The sequence below is a fragment of the Mesoplodon bidens genome (assembly GCF_964165515.1).
Source record: "Mesoplodon bidens genome assembly, chromosome: 5".
In the NCBI taxonomy this organism is placed as follows: Eukaryota; Metazoa; Chordata; class Mammalia; order Artiodactyla; family Ziphiidae; genus Mesoplodon; species Mesoplodon bidens.
In genome coordinates this window covers 142,975,202-142,994,424 of record NC_138161.1, presented here as the reverse complement: position 1 = coordinate 142,994,424, position 19,223 = coordinate 142,975,202, and the positions used below count along the sequence as shown (strand labels likewise).

Genomic DNA, 19,223 nt, shown 5'->3' with positions numbered 1-19,223 from the left:
CACCCCCACCCCCCATCCGGAGAAAAACTGTCATCCACGAAACCAGTCCCTGGTGCCAAAAAGGTTGGGGACTGCTGCCCTAAAACAACCTATCAGAGCCTAAGTTACCAAGAGTAATTATATCTAGATGATTTTTTTCAAAAATTAAACATTTAAAATTATAATGGTGTCATGATAAAAGCCACTTGTCCTGCAACATGCAACTTACACAGTCTTTTTGTCTTGTCGAAGAAGCTTAGATGAAAATTCACTTAGTACTTCTAGGAAAGCCAGATTAGGAGGCGGATATTCTTGTCCTTTCTGATTTTGGTATTTAAAGGCAAATTCTATGCCATCCCTGAAATAAAAGAAAATATTGTCTTATTTTTCCAAATAGCTAGTATAGTTCTTCAATGGGCTAGAATTTCAAAAATAGTTGGGAAGGCAGCAAAATCATCACTGAAGGGAGTAAAATCTGACAAATTCAAATGGTAAAATAATGTTAATTTGTATAACATAGTTGTATAATAATATTTAATTTTACTATTTACAGTGGAAAACAACTTATATTGTGAACATATATTTCACAACTTATATTGGGAAAAATAATAAGAAATAGCTAAACACCCACAAAGCTAAATTCCTGTGTAGCTTTTAGAGATAACAGAATACCCTGGAAAGATACTGAGATTGTTAGAAAATTTGGTTCTTAGAGTTGGTCACGGTACCAAGCAGGTGTCTGAGTTATTGTAAGATACTTAAAATTTTTTGTCATTCAGTTTTCCATTATGAAATGAAGTTGCACAGTGCTTTTAAACCTATGTCTCCCACAACATTTTCTCACCAATAGACCAGATAAGAACATCCTGTTAAACTTTCCTTTCTATACTTTATAAGATGAAAAAATATGTGAAGTAGCTAACTATTTTTCAAATTAAAAATACCCTCCTGGTTGAGAATCACTAGATTAGACAACCTCTAAAGTTCTCATAACTTGAAAATTCTAACATTTGTCCCTTTAAAAATTGGTCATATAATAGTTGTTTCTGGTAAATTCCAGTAAACCAGACTGTATATAACAGATTGTTTATTTAGCTCACTCACTTGTGAAGCGTGGCAACTGCTTCTCGTGTCTTGATCTGGTCCAATCCGAATGTAAGGGCAAAGCGACGTGCCAATTCTTTAATGCCACTTACATGGGCAGATGTCCTATCTAGGTTGGGACCTTGCTCTTGAACAAGTTCATTAAACAACTGGTAGAAAGAAAAAAAAAGAGGAAAAAACTTATAGTTAAGAAGTATTTATTTATTGTTAGAATAAGTAATATAATTTAAAAATATTTAAAAGCCATATGGTAAAATACATATTTCCCTCCTTGTACTAACAGTAGCCACACTGTTCCCGTTCTCCAAGTCATCTACTATTTCTTGAGCTCATTTTCATGCTAGTTGTGTGATTAATTTTTTACCAAGAAGAAACACATTTTGGGTTGGGAAAAGGAAATATGTTTACAAAAATATATTATGTGTTCATAAACATCTATGTATTCTTTTTGTTATTTTCACAGGAATGGTAATATATGAAATACAGGGTTCAGAACTTTGTTTTTTTCACTTATTGCATCTTAGACAAGAACATTATGTAAAAGAAGACCATTAAGATATATGGGGTGATTTTTCCCACCCAATAACAAAATATACAAAAAAGTTCTTAAACTGAGTGAAGAGGTTTTATAATTACATAGACATTACATATATTGTATCAAAATAACAGAAACAAAACTCTGGAGTACTAAAGAATATAAAAGCAATCATCATTCTGTCATCAAAGTCAGACACTTAGATTATCTGCCTTCCCTTCTATTATGAGAGACAGATAGCCCAAGCTTTCATCTAAAGCCACTCCCTGCTTATGTACTACTGAATCTCCCTGTCCTTTACCTACTTAGTGGTTTGGTCCTGAGCTACTGCTTCCTCCTGAATTCATGAACGATTCCCTCTCTGTTAGATGCATGCTTCTTAAAAATCAAACAAACAACCCTAACTTCTTAATTCCATCTCCTCTGCCAGCTACCAACACGTTTTTCTCATTCTCTTCACACAAAGATCCTGAGTATTGTTTACATTTGTTTTCTTCCTCATCTCCCAGTCTCTCAATACACTTTAATCACACCATTTCACTGAAATAGCTCTTACCTTCTATTAATTATGTTGTCTACCATTTTAGGTTTCTTTAGCAATAGACCAGCTTAAACTACTTACTCTGCCATGACTAGAAACAGCAGTTCTTCCAGAGATTTTCAAATTTATACATAGATAATTGTTTATAAATTCTTAAACTTTAAAATGTTTTCACAGATAATTGTACACAATAGCCTTAAACTTTAAAATTTACATTTAAAATAAATTACAAAGAATATATTTCACTGTACGAATATCAAAGTAAAAGTTCTTTCTCTTTGCCATTATATATCATTCTTCTCTCCAAAGATAATCATTGTTAAAGTTTGAAAGTTTTCTAGACTAATTTAGACACATTAATATATGACATATATAAAGTTTTAACTTTTACATAAATGGTACTGTACGATATATTTTATCCTGAAACTTGGTATTTTTCACTTAATATTTTGTCTTAAAAATCGTTTAGCTACTTCAGAGTATCAGTTTATTTAACCATTCCTCTGTTGATGGACATTTAGACTATTTCCAATTTTGCAATATTACAGACTGTTGCAGTACAACATCTTTCACATATATGTTTTTGTGCACACCTGCATGTATCTACGTAGATACCTAAGTAGCAAAAGTACTGGTTTAAAAGGAATGTATACCTTAAATTTTGAAATATACTGCAAAATTATATTCCAAGAAGGTAAGAGCAATTGCTTTCACAAGGGACCTTTTCTTGCCACATCTTTAACAATCATTGGTATTACTATCATTTTAATTCATGCCAGTCTATTTGGCAGTGATAAATGTCTCCTTGTTTCAATCTGTATTATATTATTAAGTTATGCCTCTTTTCATTGTTTACTGCTTTTTAAAGTTTCCTCTTCTGAAAAGTGGCTTTTCATTTGCTCACTTTTCTATGGGATTTATTTACCTTTGTTACTGATTTGTAGGATCTGCTACGTATGATTAAAAATATTTTCCCACAATCTGTCACTGTTTTTTAAATTTTGTTCAGAGTGCTGGTTGATGTATAAATCTAAGTATATATATATATATATATATATATATATATATATATATATATATATATATATATATATATAATCAATTTTTTACATTGTGGCTTCTTTCCTTGAGGACTTCCCTACTCCAGGACATAAAAATATCCTTTTATTTTCTTATAAACTTTTAATTTTTAACATTTATATGTAATCCACCTAGTAGTTATTTTGGGTGAATGTTATGTAGGGCTATCACGTATTGAATAGGCCCGATCCTTTCCCCACTGACCTTTATCATAGGCTAAATATATACATACATACCTACAGCCATCCCCAACTCTCCCATCTCTACGTTAATACTAGGCATTTACTAGAAATCTTATTTAGGCAATACATGTGACATATTTTCTTCTTTGGATACTACTGTTGCCCCTTCCCTTATTAAATACTTTAAAAATGTATTTTTAAATTTTTTCTTTAAAAATGATTACTTTTAAAATATCCAATTTGGCATTTCATCTGGTCTAAGAATAGATCACCTTAGGATTTCATCTATTTGAAATGTGAACTATAGGACTGTCTTCCTAAAGAAAATACACTTAACACATCTTTGTACCAGAAAGTATCCATAGTAATGTATTAATGTAATGACCTAATTTAAATGAGGTAAGATACCTAGCACATAATAATAAGCACATGGAAGTGCTCAATAATATTAATTCTACTCTTCATCTCTTTCCCTTCAAATTTCTTACCTGCTGTAAACTGAGAATGAGAGTCTTGGCACACTGAATTTTATCAATCTGTCTGGTTTTACTCAGTGTTTCCTTAATAATATCACCATAGTCATTGTAATACTGTAAGAAAAAGAAAAAAACATAGTTTTAAAACTGTTGATATTTAATGAGATAAAGAATAGGCTCATGAAAGAAATGGAAAGGTGAGTAGAGAGGTGTTTAATTTTTCATCTTAAAAACCTAATGAGAGTTAAAAGATATTGTCTAAAGTTAAAGGAATACACATTTGATATTTAAAATTATGAAATAACTAATAATAATAAAACTAAAAAATTGGTAATTCCAAGAGGAGAAGAAGTGATATAGGTGAGCAAAATTCCTCATTCTTTACAACATGGATTCAATAGATTTAAAAGGTGACAAATCAAGAAACAGAACTCTGACAGAAACATCTTAAAGAGCTAAAATCAAAACAGTTAAAATTGCTTGCTTACTTCTGGGGAGTAGGCCTAAATAAGGGGAAGGGCAGATTACAGTAATAGATTTAAGTTTTCACTGAATACTTTTGTGCACTCATTATCCCCCATAACATGTCTATATTTTACCATTATAAAAAATAAAAACACTGATTTCTTCAACAGTGATTAAGAAAAATTCAACTAATTTCTTTATAATTCAATTTTTGGACACAGGATTTAAAGAGTCTTCCTTGTGAGTAAATAATTAGGAAAAACTTTGAGACCATTAAATCTGGATGTTACTTCCAAGCTAGAGCATAAAACCTATAACCTATGTAAAGAAGTGAGTATATTAGCTTGACAACTGGATTTTTATAATCTTCAAGAAGATGGGTATACTTCCATGATGTGAGGTGCAAAAAAAAAGGATAGCCAAAAAAAGGGGAAATGTCTTGAAAGAATCATCCTTTCAGTGCAATTAAAAATATCTCAATGCAGATAAAAAGACAAAGGTATATGAGAACACTAAAGTGGTTCGACAGGTATATCAACAATAAATTCGGATTTTTAATGATCACATAGAGAAATGAGGCAAAAAGCCAAATAGATAAGGATGTATAATAAAGAATAGCAAACAACTATTAAAATATTCACAAAAAGATTAAAGCCTAGAAAGAACAGAGGAGTGTAAAAATTGCTAAGGATGATAAAGCTTATTTCTTGAAACCAAGACAGTATTGCTAAGGGATGACAAGGAAAACCATATTAAGCTCATATTCATCTAACCAAACCCCGTTTCGACATTACTTTTGGAAGCCTTCTCTGGTTGCTCACTTAAGTCTCTATTTGTGCTTGCTTTGTAATTTATACATCTATCACTATAGTAATCATGATGAGGCTTTATGGTTTAGTGGAAAGAGCTAAGCTTTGAAGCTAGGCAAACCTAAAATCGAATGCCAGTTTTTGCTACTTTAATAGTTTTGTGGGGACTTCCCTGGTGGTCCAGTGGCTAAAATTGGTCTTGCAATGCAAGGGACACCAGTTCGATCCCTGGTCAGGGAACTAAGATCCCACATGCCGCGGGACAACTAAGCCCACTCACTGCAACTACTGAGCCCACGCGCCACAACTAGAGAGCCTGCGTGCCGCAACTGCAGAGCCCATGTGCTCTGGAGCCCTCACGCTGCAGCCACTGAGCCAGTGCACTCTGGAGCCCACGTGCCACAACTAGAGAGAAGCCCACGCACTGCAATGAAGAACCCACATGCTGCAACGAAAGATCCTGCATGCTGCAACTAAGACCTGATGCAGTCTGTAAGTAAGTAAGTAAATAAATAAATAATTTTTTAAAAAGTTGTGTGGATCTTCGAAAGTTATTTAACCTCTCTGAGCCTTAATTTCCTTATCTGTAAATGATGATATTATTTCGTAACTCACAGAGTTACTGTAATCAACAAAGATAATGTAAAAGCTTTAGAACAGTATCTCAAATATAAATGGCATAGAACACAGGCAGCTATTCATTATTAGCATGTTATATTATATTATGTTTACATTTCAGTTTCTCTGTTAATCTGTAACCTCCTTAGTGCAGGAATCATGTCTTATTTAAATCCCTGGCTACTAACACAGTGCTCATCACACTGCAGTTGTTTAGCAAAATATGATGACTTAGTTACTAAGTCTAATTCATAACTAGAATTGGACATAAACACGTGAATCAATGGAATACACAATATTCTGAACATGGGCAAAATAAAATACTGTCTCCGACATAAGAACAAGGCCAAAATACATAAACTGAGAAGTGTGCCTCTTAGGCTATATCAAAGATTTTTTGAGCACTGCTTTTTTTGTGGTTCAGAAACAAAATGCAGCTTCTGGAAAGGAGAGCAGCCAGGAAGGCAACTACCTATCAAAATCCTGTCATATAAAGAATGGTATAAAACCCTTCGACATCTCTTTACCTTCCCTCAGGAAAGAAATCCCAAGTTCTCACAGGGCATATAAGGTCTACCCTGTCAGTTTCTTTAAATCTTACCTCTGGCTCCATTCTCATAAGCAATCTATGTTGCTGTATCAAATTACTTGCATTTCCCCCAAACAATTCATTTCCTTTGCTTTGTACACGAAGTCCAATCTGCCTAAAAGTCCTCCCACTACTTTTTTGCTTGACTGGCTAATTTATGCTTATCGTCTCAGACTTAGTTCAGAAGGCACCTCTAAGCAGTTTTCACTAACTCTCATATTTCTTAAGAGTGGGGTATCTGTTTTATATATTTCCAGGAACCCCTATATGTACCTCTATTATACTGTATAAATGCAATTGTCTAATTACTTGACTATTTCCAGCTTTAGACCACTTTGGAGCAGGAATTTAAAAATCTTTGTAACTTGAGTGCCTGGCAACACAGTAGTAGGCATACTTATAAATGTATCTGAAGAGATTTCATAGGGAAGAGAGTTACCTTTCTTCCGTAAGAGTCCATGGCCTCATGAAAATAAAAAGGCATTCTTTCATATAAATGTAAGCAACTCCTACTTTATGGAGCATAGTATAGTATAGTATAGTATAGAGTGATAAAAAGCTCATATATAAAAGAGAAGAATTTTAAATATGTCAGAAAATCATCAATAATATTTAGGTAAGAGCTGTCAATTTTAGCTTATTCATCATTTTTTCATTTTTAATTGCAAACTTCTCTGCCACTTAAGTGGAAGGAGAAAAATAAGAATATGAAACTACTATCTTAATAAATAAATATCCTTTTACCCGTTTAAAAAAAAGACTGTAAAACTATACCTTCATGTAGTGTTTAAAGATGTCTGCAGCTGCATGCATGTCAACAATATCGTAGATGATAAGTTTGCTGAAGGCAGCAAGTAGATTCCTTCTCTTGTGTAAGGCCTCAATTTTATTAGCTTCATCTTCTTCATCACCCTCTAACCACAGAAAATAAATTACTTACGAACTTTGGCCCTTTATCCAAGGTAAAACAATGTAGACAATCTGCATAATAAAAGACCAGCTTATAACTTTACAAATAGGTACAATTCAGTGTTAGATGGGATAAAAACTGTTAGTTATACTGATTGTTTTCGGGTGCTATACTGAGTTACACATTTATTAAACGCTTCGCAGGCACTAAGGTTTCCGTCTTCTCGGAGACTGTCATACCAAAGACTGCGTGAGGAAAGCAAACCATACGGATCTTGTTTCTGCTGCGTCTGTCATGAGATACACTGTTGTTCTGTGTGCCTTGAAACTTCTGTCTTCTCTTATCTGAATATTCCTCATGTGCTAATGTACATCTAGAGAGGAAATTTCTAGACATGTTGAAGACACAGGGAAAAAGTTTTCTTTTAGAAAACTATGTGGGGAGTAATGGAAACTATATGGAGGAGTTAGTTTTCAGTTCTCGTCCTAAACATGGTTACACTGTAAGCTGAGAAAGTGTATTTTGCAAATTATGTTAATGTACATGCACATTTTTTTGAACAAAACCGTACCAAATGCTTTCAAACAAGTAGTCTTTATTCCTCAGTTTTTAGGTTCTCAGGCCCTATTGGCTTATCTATTTCTAATCCCAAGAAAAATTTCTCCACAAGGCCATAGACAATAAAAGTTAACACATTTGTTTCAGGCTCTGTACTGACCTGACCCTCTCATGTTTTGGCGTGCCCTTATTTAGGGACAGTGTTCTTCCTTCCCTTCTTTGCGTGTATATATTCATAAAAAAACTTACTCTCAACTTCTCTCTTCCCTTTCTATTAACTGGTCCTGCTGTGAAGCATCAATGCTTTGAGAAGTTGGAAATCTTTTTGCTTAAGCAGAAGGTAAATTTTATCTCCCGAGATTAATGTGAGCTCAAAATAAAGATCCTTTGTTCACAGCCCAGTATTTTCTAAAATGTTCTATAAAATAAAGAACATTCTAATAGCAACAGGTAGATCTGTGGATCTGATATGCCACAGATCTTAGAGATTACCTATTTCACAAATAACCTATATAATATTTATTTATAATTATTCATATTCAGTCTAATTTTACTGTTTTCATTCTGCAGGCTCAGCACAATTTTTAATGTTGAGGTTTGATAACATTCTTTTAGCACTTAGTATCTTAGAATCACATTTTGTTAATTTAAGTAATATATGATCACTACTCAGAAGCAGAAAGGAACTCAGATGCTTTCCTTTAGAAAAATTGTGAACCTGGAAGCAGTTCAATTAGAAAAAAAACATCTATCCTAAATATACATTTTACACATGTGGGAAATGACAAATGTACACAATTATTCATTATAGCACAGATTATAATAGAAGATTGGAAACTAGCCAAATGTCAATCAATATGAGATGAATAGTATAAATTATGCTATATTTAAATAATAAAATACTATGTAGCTATTAGAATAAGGAAGCTCTGTATGTAGTGATGGGGAAACATCTTTAAGGTACTATGTTAAAGTTAAAACAGGGCCACCTCACTGTGTATATTTTTATTCTTCTTGGTTTCTGAACTACATGAATGTATTAACTTTTTTTTTAAAGAGAGAAATTGTAGTATTTTTTAGGATTGAATTTGAAATTTTTTCTCATATCTTTTGGGGTTGGTAAAACAAGATCAATATTGACAAAATGATAGCTACAAATACCCATGCTCTGGTTCTCCTCATCTTGGTCAATGAAAACATGATCCATCACAAAACTGAGGAGTTCAGACTGAAGTCCAGTATCTGGATTAAACACCAAAGGCTGAAGGCCCTCCCTGCCACCTGTCATTAATTGGTGGCTAAAAATCATCAACAGATCACAGAGTAACATGAAAGCCTGGAATGCAAAGGAAATACATCAGTAAAATATTGTACAAATGTAGCTGTAACTACAAATCAATGTTAATGAAAATATACTAAATTAAATACAGCTCAACAACAGTACCATAATAGAAATTCTGAGTATTCAAATTGCAGCTACTTAATTTTAATTTCCAAACTGAATAAAATTATTTTGTCTCATTACATACTAGTCATACTTAAGACTCTCCATCCCCCTAAATACAACCTATTTCTTTTACTTGGCTGTATTAACTCAAAAGAGTTGATTAAGAGATTTTGGACTTGAATTTATAAAAAATGAGTTAAACTCAACTCTGGAAATACAAAACTGATATAATAAATTAATGACAGATGTTACAAATCAATCTTATACTGCATAATCAAATAATAAGCATAAATCTTAAGACAAACTGTATAATTCAACAATTACAATGTAGTACTTTAAATCTGTAAGCTCCTATTTTGGATTCTTCTTTAAAAAATCTATTGTAAAACAAAATTTTTAACAGTAGGTTAAAATTGAATTCAAGGTCATTCACATAAAAACCAGTGACTGAAAGCTTCCCAACAAATGTAATCACATAAAGAAACTTTCAATATATTTCCCCATAGAGAAAGTATTATAGTTATGTTGACAAATTTATCCTATTTAATGGATGGTACAAAATAAATTTGTATCATCAGTTTATTGAAACTGAAAGATTTTGTTATGGAATAACTGAGGGCTCTGATACCTCAAAACAATCCACTCACCCCCTTCTAAAAATTGACTTCTATGGGAAAACATAATTTTGGAATGTATCTGGAGATGGCTGTATACTTGGCTGTTTACCTCCAGCAAGACTCATGGCAGTTCATGCTCTAAGTACACAACCATGAAATACATTATCTGAGTCACTTGAAAAGAGGAGAACATGAAAAGAATCCAGGAAAATATATATTTTTAACTGAGGCCATACCTTTGCATGTCACCAAACAGTGAGGATGCAGAAACACTGAATTTTTGGCTTAAATGTCCTGAGCTAGGTACTTTTTAGACAGCACTGGTTGAGTTCAGAAGGTTTAGAGAATAAGGTTTAGGAAAGACCATATCTGTTCACATTTACGTTAGATGCTGATAACTCAATAAAGAAGAGACCTGGATAACCTACTTGTAGGAAGAGATAGCAAAGGGTAAGTACTGCTGTACTCTTTTAGATATAGACTTGTTTTCTAGCCCAACATCATAATAAAAAACGATATGGAAAAGGTATATCTGTTTTATATAAAAGTATTTCCTAATAGAACAGTATAATTAAATAGATTACAAAATCACTTTGTGAAAATGGTATTGCCTTGGGCTCCACTTTGACCCGCTTTGGTCTACGACCTTTCCCAAGGGGTGAGGAGTCTGTTGGACCAATGGGATATGCCCACCTGCACCCCTACTTTACATCACTGCCCAGGTACAGGGATTCAGGAATTCCTTGCCCTCACAGACCTGATTCTGCTACCAGGGGGTGCACAGGCATCTTTCCTAGATACACTGCATCCTCAGTGTGTACTCCTAGACCCCAGGGTAATCAAGGAGCAGCTGTTTGAAGAAGTGATGTTGATAGTTTGGATATGTGGGCTGAATTGTTCATATGCATGTGTGAGGAGTTCTACCTGGTGTGGGAAAGAGCTGAAGGTGAGAAGAGAAGGTGGACCCTATGCCAGCTCCCCAACCCTCCAAGTTCTGGTATAGAACTCTTAGGAATCAAAAATTCTAAATTTGAACCTGGCCTTCCAGGCCATTATGACAGTATACTTGTCAAGGTACAAAGATGTGTAACCGGTTAGCTTACTTTATAACTTAAATATTCAGACATCTATATTCTTCTCCCAGGTGCCACAAACATTAGGGATAAACCTGCATGCTAAGAACTGTCATAAAAAATTACATCTTCTTAAAAAAAATTTACATCTTCTTACTGTTCTTCAGTAACTCATTTGAGTTATTTTTATTGAGAGCTCTAAACTGACAATTTCTTACCTGTTCCTTCACTGGAGTATTAACATTAGATAGGCACTGTTGGCAAACAGCCAGAAAGGACTTCACTGTTTTCCTCAATACCAACAAATCCTCCTGTAAGACACATTCAAATTTACAAGCATGAATTACAATATCCTAGAAAACTGATCCAGAAGAAATAATAAATGGAAAATAGCCAAACTAGTTTATTGTCAAGGAAAATTCATAAAACCAAATATATTGTTGGGAACCAAATCATATAATTATTTCCTAATTATCTTAATGGGAGAGGGTCAGCAAAACTGATAATCCTGAATACTCAGTTCTATTTAGCTTTGGAATGCTCAGTATGATTTCCTCCAACGTATTTTCCTTTATCAATATGGTTTACTCAGGCTGATATTAAAATTTTTAGTCATTCCTATAGCAAATACTAGCTGGTAGTAAAGTGAGAGAGTGCAGCAGCATACTGAAAAAAATCAATTAAGCAATAAACATGTACTCCCATATTCTCAGGATTCTGCAAAATGTCAAGGGGAAAAGATTACTTTAAGATGGTGTCCATGTTCGCAAAGAGTTAACTTCTTAGCAGAGAGTTAGACCAATTAGAGAGTAATTAAGTGTTTAATGTTTTGGTGTTAACTCTAACTGTAGCAGAAAGAGCTGAGTTGGAGGCAGCTTCATACAAAGATGGCCTTTAATCTAAGATTGGATGGGTGAATAGGATTTAATCAGATGGCCATATAATATTCAAAATGAAACATATGAAAAGTATAAAGGGAAATTTAAATTTATCAAGTACCTATAATGTGCCAGGCACTGGTATGAGGGATGTTACATAATTTCATATTTATATTGATTAGAAGAAGTAGTTATTATTAGCAAGTGTTTGAAACCAGGACTGCCTGATATCAGAGTTCACGTTCTTTTCACTGACTAATGAGCAAGACGCATGCAGATGACTCAGTATGATATCAATATTTAATAGAGTAATGAAGAGTAATTAAATGAGCATAGGCTGATGTAGAAATCACTTTTAAAAAGTACTCTGTGAAACTAAAATTCTTTAAACTACTCTATTTTGTACAGATGACCATACTTATTCCTTTTTGGGATCTTCACATCCCAAATAATGACACTTTAAAAATTATACATATTTCCTTTTGCTAAAATGAGTGCAATATTCAGAAGAAGGAATAAGATCATCTTGTGCAGAGTAGTAAAAAGGACACTGCCTCCAGTACCTTTAATGTTCCTGCAGATGAACATCCAACAACCAAACCTCAACATTCCTTGACTTTTAATTTCAAAGACTCACAAAGCAGTAGGGGAAATAGACAAGAGAACAGGCAACTGCAACAGAATGTAAGGAGTGCTATGTTGGAAAGTCTAACCCAGAGTCAAAACTAGTCACAGAAGGGTTCCCAAAGAAGACTACATGTTGGGCTTCCCTGGTGGCGCAGTGGTTGAGAGTCCGCCTGCCGATGCAGGGGACGTGGGTTCGTGCCCTGGTCTGGGAGGATCCCACATGCCGCAAAGCGGCTGGGCCCGTGAGCCGTGGCTGCTGAGCCCGCGCATCCGGAGACTGTGCTCCGCAATGGGAGAGGCCACAACACTGAGAGGCCCGGGTACCACAAAAGACTACATGTAAGCTGAGTTCTGAATAACTAAAAATTATCTACCTATATGGAAAGGTGTTCCAGAGGGCACAGAATGTTCAAAAGTCCAGAGGTGCTTTTGAAAGACTGCTAATTTACTGCAGTTGAGGCACAAACAGGGAGGAAAGTGGTGAGAGAAAACTGAAGAGAAAAAGAGGACCCATTTTCCATTTAAATGGAAAATACTTAAAATGCCGTGCTAAATTATTTGGCTATTATCCTGTCGGCAATAAAGGAACTAATGAATAGGATTTTTATCATGAAGTTGCTAATAATTTATGTTAAAGAATCATATTCTAAGCAGAAAGGAGAATGATATAAAATATGGAAGCTAGTTAATAGTAAATACAATCTTCTGTTGAGGGCTTATTATGTGCCAAATACTGTGTTCTAAGGGGCATAAATTTAAGTCTCACAATCACTCTATGAAGTAAGTGGTTAATATGCCTATTTTACAGATGAGGAAACTGAAGTTCAGAGCACATATAGATTCTAAGTGATAGAGTAAGGATCCATACCTAGGGTTATCATTATTCTACAGTTCATCACATATTAACAAAGGCCATGGGAATAATCTAAATTGAGGCCCTGAAAATGAAATGTTGGCAGAAAAGATGTAAATAGAGTGAAGAGAGATTAAAGCAGCAGGATTGATAGAATTTAGGAACTAATCAGAAGAGGGGATGTTGATGTTACGCCTAAATTTCTAGGTAGCTGCCTACTAAATGGCTTACGGTATAAGGCACCAAGATAGTTAACACAGGAACAAATGCTAAGGTAACAAGTTTGGCTTTAGAGATGATGATCTGCGATCCCTGAAAGATATGCTACTAGAGATGTCTAGTAGGCAGTTGGATGAATTCCAAGTCCATGGTAGAATCTGAGCAAGAGTAGAGACTTGGGAGTCCTCTGTATGTAGCTGGCAGCAGAAGCAATGGAAGTAGATGAGACTGTTAAAGGAGAATATGTAAATAAAGAGGGCTGACAGAAGTATCCTGGGGAACACTGATATTCAACAGAAGGATGAGAAAGAAGAGCATATGAAGAAATCTAAGAAATGGTCTGAGAAGTAAGAACAAAACCAGAACATGGCATCCCAGAGGTAAGGAAAGAAAACAGTTAAAAATGAGTGGAAGGACTTTCCTGGTGGTGCAGTGGTTAAGAATCCACCTGCCAATGCAGGGGACACGGGTTCGAGCTCTGGTCCGGGAAGATCCCACATGCCGCTGAGCAACTAAGCCTGTGAGCCACCACTACTGAAGCCTGCGTGCCTAGAGCCCATGCTCTGCAGCAAGAGAAGCCACCGCAATGAGAAGCCTGCGCACTGCAACGAAGAGTAGCCCCCACTCGCCGCAACTAGAGAAAGCCTGTGTGCAGCAACGAAGACCCAACGCAGCCGAAAGAAAAAAGAATGAAATAGTTTAATGATGACAAATGTTAGCAAAAGACAAGATAAGGATTAGAAAGTATTGCAAAGATAAAGCAACTCAAGGTTTTGAGTAACCTTGGGTCAAACACTCTCAAAGTAATTAAAAGGGCTGAAGTCAAACCGCAATGGGTAGAAAGGAGATAAGAAAGAAGGCAACTCTTTCAAAAAAGTTTGACTGTAAAAACTAAAAATAGAACTACCATATGACCCAGCAACCCCACTGCTGGGCATATACCCTGAGAAAACCATAATTCAAGAAGAGTCATGTACCACAATGTTCACTGCAGCTCTATTTACAATAGCCAGGACATGGAACCAACCTATATGTCCACTGACAGATGAATGGATAAAGAAGATGTGGCACATGTATACAATGGAATATTACTCAGCCATAAAAAGAAACAAAATTGAGCTATTTGTAATGAGGTGGATAGACCAAGAGTCTGTCATACGGAGTGAAGTAAGTCAGAAAGAGAAAAACAAATATTGTATGTGAACACATATATATGGAATCTAAAAAAAATTTTTTTAATGGTACTGATGAACCTAGTTGCAGGGCAGGAATAAAGACGTAGACATAGAGAATGGACTTGAGGACACGGGGTGGGAGGGGGAAGCTGGGGCGAAGTGAGAGTGGCATCGACATCTATACACGACCGCATGTAAATTAATTAACTAGTGGGAAGCAGCCGCGTAGCACAGGGAGGTCAGCTCAGTGCTTTGTGACCACCTAGAGGGGTGGGATAGGGAGGGTGGGAGGGAGGGAGACGCAAGAGGGAGGGCATATGGGGACATACGTATGCATATGGCTGATTCACTTTGGTGTACAACAGAAACTAACACAGTATCGTGAAGCAATTATACTCCAATATCTATTAAAAACAACAACAAAAACCAAAAACAATAAAGAGTGAGAAAAATAGGATGGCTGCTAGAGGTCTTTTGGCGTCTTTGTTGACCTTTTCAATATAAAAGATTTGAGAATATTTTTTGAATAAATAACTGAAAGAAAAACAAAATGCAGGCCATGCTACTAACTAGCTATGTGACCTTAGAGAAATTATCTTATATCCCAGGATTACAGATTTTAAAAATCTATAAACAAGAGGGTTGAACTATGTATTCTCTGAGGTTCTATCGCATTCTGTGATTCTGCTGAATTAATTTAGGCACTCATACGAGAACACACAGGTGCTAACTGGTAAACCTAGTACTAGGCACATGGACAGATGTTTAGTAAATATTTGCTGAATGAAATGCAAGTACACATAATACAGATGATACCACAATCCTAGGGAGAAATATGTAATGTGTTCATTTTATCACACAATAAATATAATTAAAAAATGATGCTACGAGGGCCTCCCTGGTGGCGCAGTGGTTGAGAGTCCGCCTGCCGATGCAGGGGATACGGGTTCGTGCCCCGGTCTGGGAGGATCCCATATGCCGCGGAGCGGCTGGGCCCGTGAGCCGTGGCCGCTGGGCCTGCGCGTCCGGAGCCTGTGCTCCGCAACGGGAGAGGCCACAACAGTGAGAGGCCCGCATACCACAAAAAGAAAAAAAAAAAAAAAAAAATGATGCTACGAGGTATTAATGCTCCTTTATTCCCTTAAATTTCATGGTTGGTGTGCAGTTTGAAGCAGTCTAGGGTATCAGCTATCTTTGGAGTTGGAGGCAAAAGACTCCTTTAAAGGTCAATCATAAAGCAAATGTGTCTTATGTAAAATGATTACTTGCCAATTCATCTGAGGAGTTGTAAATTTAACATCACAACTAAGTAAGCAACCTATTGATTGTAGCATTTTAAGAAGAAAGTGGAAATGGGAAGTAACCAAGGAAATACTGAAAGAAGCTAAAGTCCTTCTTTAGCATTAAGTTTAGCATAGATTTGGATGCAACCTAAATATTGAATGCTCAAGAAAGTTAACTTAATTGCAATCAGTTAGAATTCATTGAGAGAAATATAAGTACCAATCTATAGGTTTAGGTAAATAGGCACAGATACTGTATATTTAACAGAGTTAGCTAATCTCAAATAGTAGATTCCTTTGAACAGCTGGGAACGGAATTTAGGTTTTTTTTTGATTTCAGAACACAATTTTCCTACAAACTTCATTATGCTGGCATCTTACACTACATAAAGTTAACGTTTACTTGGCACTTAACTGTGTACCAGGCACTAATCTAAGCTTTTCACATATTAACTCAACTAATCCTCTCAACTGTGATGGGTATTGCTATTATAACTCCCATTCTATGTATGAAGAAACAGGCACAGAAATGTTAAATGCAGGCCCCAAGACACAGTAAGTGTAGTAGTAAATTAACCAGAGCAGTCTGCTTCCAGAGTCTGTGCTCTTAACCATTTTGCTATAATGACTCTTTTTATAATGCGGGAAAATTAACATATTGAAGAAACAGGCAGCATTATGGAGGTAAGAAATTTGAAACTCCAGTCAGTCAAATATATTTATATATAAACAAAAATGCCAGTCAACCCAAAAGACGCTGAAAAAGAACAACCCAAGAACAAGGTGTGCTAATTATCTAGACTGCAATTTTAAGCAACTAGAATGTTGAGGGAGTGCCTCTAATGCTTTGAACACAATGGAATTCTACTTAAATAAATTCTACTTACTCTTTCTAGCCAGAGTACTTGAATTATAGGGATGAAACTGAAGGCAAAGAGTAGAATAGTAATCTCCTCTCTCAGTCCATATAAGAGAATGTAGACTAAGTATATGGTGCTTCCTTTCAAATGTGTTTTCCTAGATGAAACCAATATTTTCTCTTAGTTTCAGAAAGCAGCTTGGCGTTAAGAGCACATTTTCCTAAAGTAGCTATGGAAAGGAATTCAAATGGGTCAGGTGAGAAGATTACGCTGAAATTGAAATTATAATATCCTGGCTATATTCTTGTGTATGCCTTTTGCAAGTTGCTTCACTAGCCTGGCTAAAATTTTTTTGCTTCCCTGTAGATCTAGTGAAACCAAGAATTAGATGACTGAAACCCAGTACGCTCTAATGTGAAAGGGCTAAAATAGTTTCTGTTTTTCAGTGATCTACTGACAAAAATAAGAGAAATATCTCTTAGTGAGTTAAGATGATGTTTTAAAAATACACCCCGACCAGCAAAATCTCAACAATGAAGACTACCAAATAAGGCTGGCACAAGTAAGATGGTGAATTTATCATATAAGCTATATTAGAAGTTTTCTCAAAGGTACAAAGGCTCAAAATACCCTAACATCTTGGGAAGAAAAAAAAAGATCTTAAATGAAGATTGCCCCTTAAGAGCTAAGTACCCCATATGATTATAGTCAGTGAGGAAAGATAAGGATTTAATTCCAAAACACACAGAACATGCAGATTTTAAATGGGTGATTTCTTTTCATTTTGTATTATAATTTTATGTGTCTAGAGGGAGACTAAATTTAGCTATCCTTTTATCCACAACTATGATATACCATTAAGATAATCATAGCCAGAAACTGAAGCCATGGAAAAACTAGCAGTAAACACATAAAACTAGTTCAACATTATCTGACAAATACACATTTTTAGAATGGGCAGAAATAAAACAGGATAAAGGTGTGAAATAAGGACCTAGATCAGGCCAAAAATCTTAGAATATGAAAATAAAGCCTGTTGAGAATTTAGTGATCAGTTTTCATGATAAAAATGGGGCACAAAACTAAACTAGTTACAAACAAGACCAAGGGGTTACCTTACTAGGCCAGGGACTGGCAAACTTTTTGTGTAAAGGGTCAGGTAGTAAATATTTTAGGCTTAGTGGTCATAATGTCTTTGTTCGAACTACTTAACTCTGCCACTGGAGCAAGAAAGCAGCCCTAGTCAGTACATAAATGAATGAGCATTACTGTGTTCCATTAGAACTTTATTTACAAAAATAGGTGTCTGGCCAGATTTGGCCCATGGGCTATATAGGTTGTCCAGTCTATACTGGGCTATAAAGCTCTTTGGAGGTATAAACTACGTTATGCTTATCTGTACTTAGCATCATTACTAACATATAACGAGGCTCATTTAATTATTTTTCAGCTCAACTAAGTCATTCTATCATAGTAAATATGATAGAAACACATGTAACTAAATTCATTCACTTGGGATGCATCGGTGTCACCACTGTGGTAGGGTAAACCCTATGGAATATCTTTGAAATCGCTTTCTTATATGGATAACTGCTACTAGCTTCTCTTTTGAGGCTAAGGAGTGAGGGTGCCACTCTTGTTAATACACAGTAAAATAACTACTGGATTTTTAAACCCCAAATGTAATACCTAGTTTTCAATGTTGTTGCTGTTCTTGGCGATCTGAATCCCCACCTGCTTGACTCCTGCCATTGCCTCAAAGGCTAATCCACTTATGATCCAGGAACCCTTACGCTGCCTACTGTAGTTCCAAAACATCTTCTGATTTCTCTTTTCTGTGGTGTACAAAGATGAAGAAGCTAAAGGAGGAGTCAGAGGAACAGGGGAAAAGTAGTGATTGTTAGGACCAAAGCGAGAGATCTGAATTCCCAGATTTTCAAAATACAGATGGAGGACAAAATCTACCATGCTATATTCCAAACCTACAGTAGATACCGAGCATGTTTACATGCTCCCGTCACCTTATATAATAGTTCATTTAGTATTAATTATTGGTTTTGGCAGGGGAGAAGATTAGGAAAGCACAGACTAGGACTGCAGTTTAATGCCATCAAAACAACAATTATTGTTGACTGAAACATTTCTTTTAATCTTCCCAACAACCCTATCCAGCAGTGAATATCACGTATTAGGAAACTGAAGTTCAAATGTGAAGTAACTTGCATACCTTTGTCACAGATGGAAAGAAATGGAGTCATAATTCAAACTCGGATTTAACTCCAAAGACCATGCTCCAACACAAAAAATGCTGGAAATATATCTTATTTATAAACTGGGAGCTTCTT

At 35.4% G+C, this 19,223-nt stretch overlaps 1 protein-coding gene across 2 annotated transcripts in view; it reads right to left on the bottom strand.

Moving 5' to 3' along the window:
• STAG1 (STAG1 cohesin complex component) overlaps nucleotides 1-19,223 on the bottom strand; it is a 449,323-nt gene that overhangs the window by 14,739 nt on the left and 415,361 nt on the right. For both annotated transcript variants that reach the window (XM_081234436.1, XM_081234437.1), the window contains 6 exons: nucleotides 11,202-11,294; nucleotides 9,008-9,182; nucleotides 7,153-7,292; nucleotides 3,910-4,011; nucleotides 1,084-1,232; nucleotides 209-337 (listed from right to left, as the gene is read on the bottom strand). In XM_081234436.1, coding sequence (XP_081090562.1) covers nucleotides 209-337; nucleotides 1,084-1,232; nucleotides 3,910-4,011; nucleotides 7,153-7,292; nucleotides 9,008-9,182; nucleotides 11,202-11,294 — 788 coding nt within the window. The remainder of the gene's footprint in view (nucleotides 1-208; nucleotides 338-1,083; nucleotides 1,233-3,909; nucleotides 4,012-7,152; nucleotides 7,293-9,007; nucleotides 9,183-11,201; nucleotides 11,295-19,223) is intronic.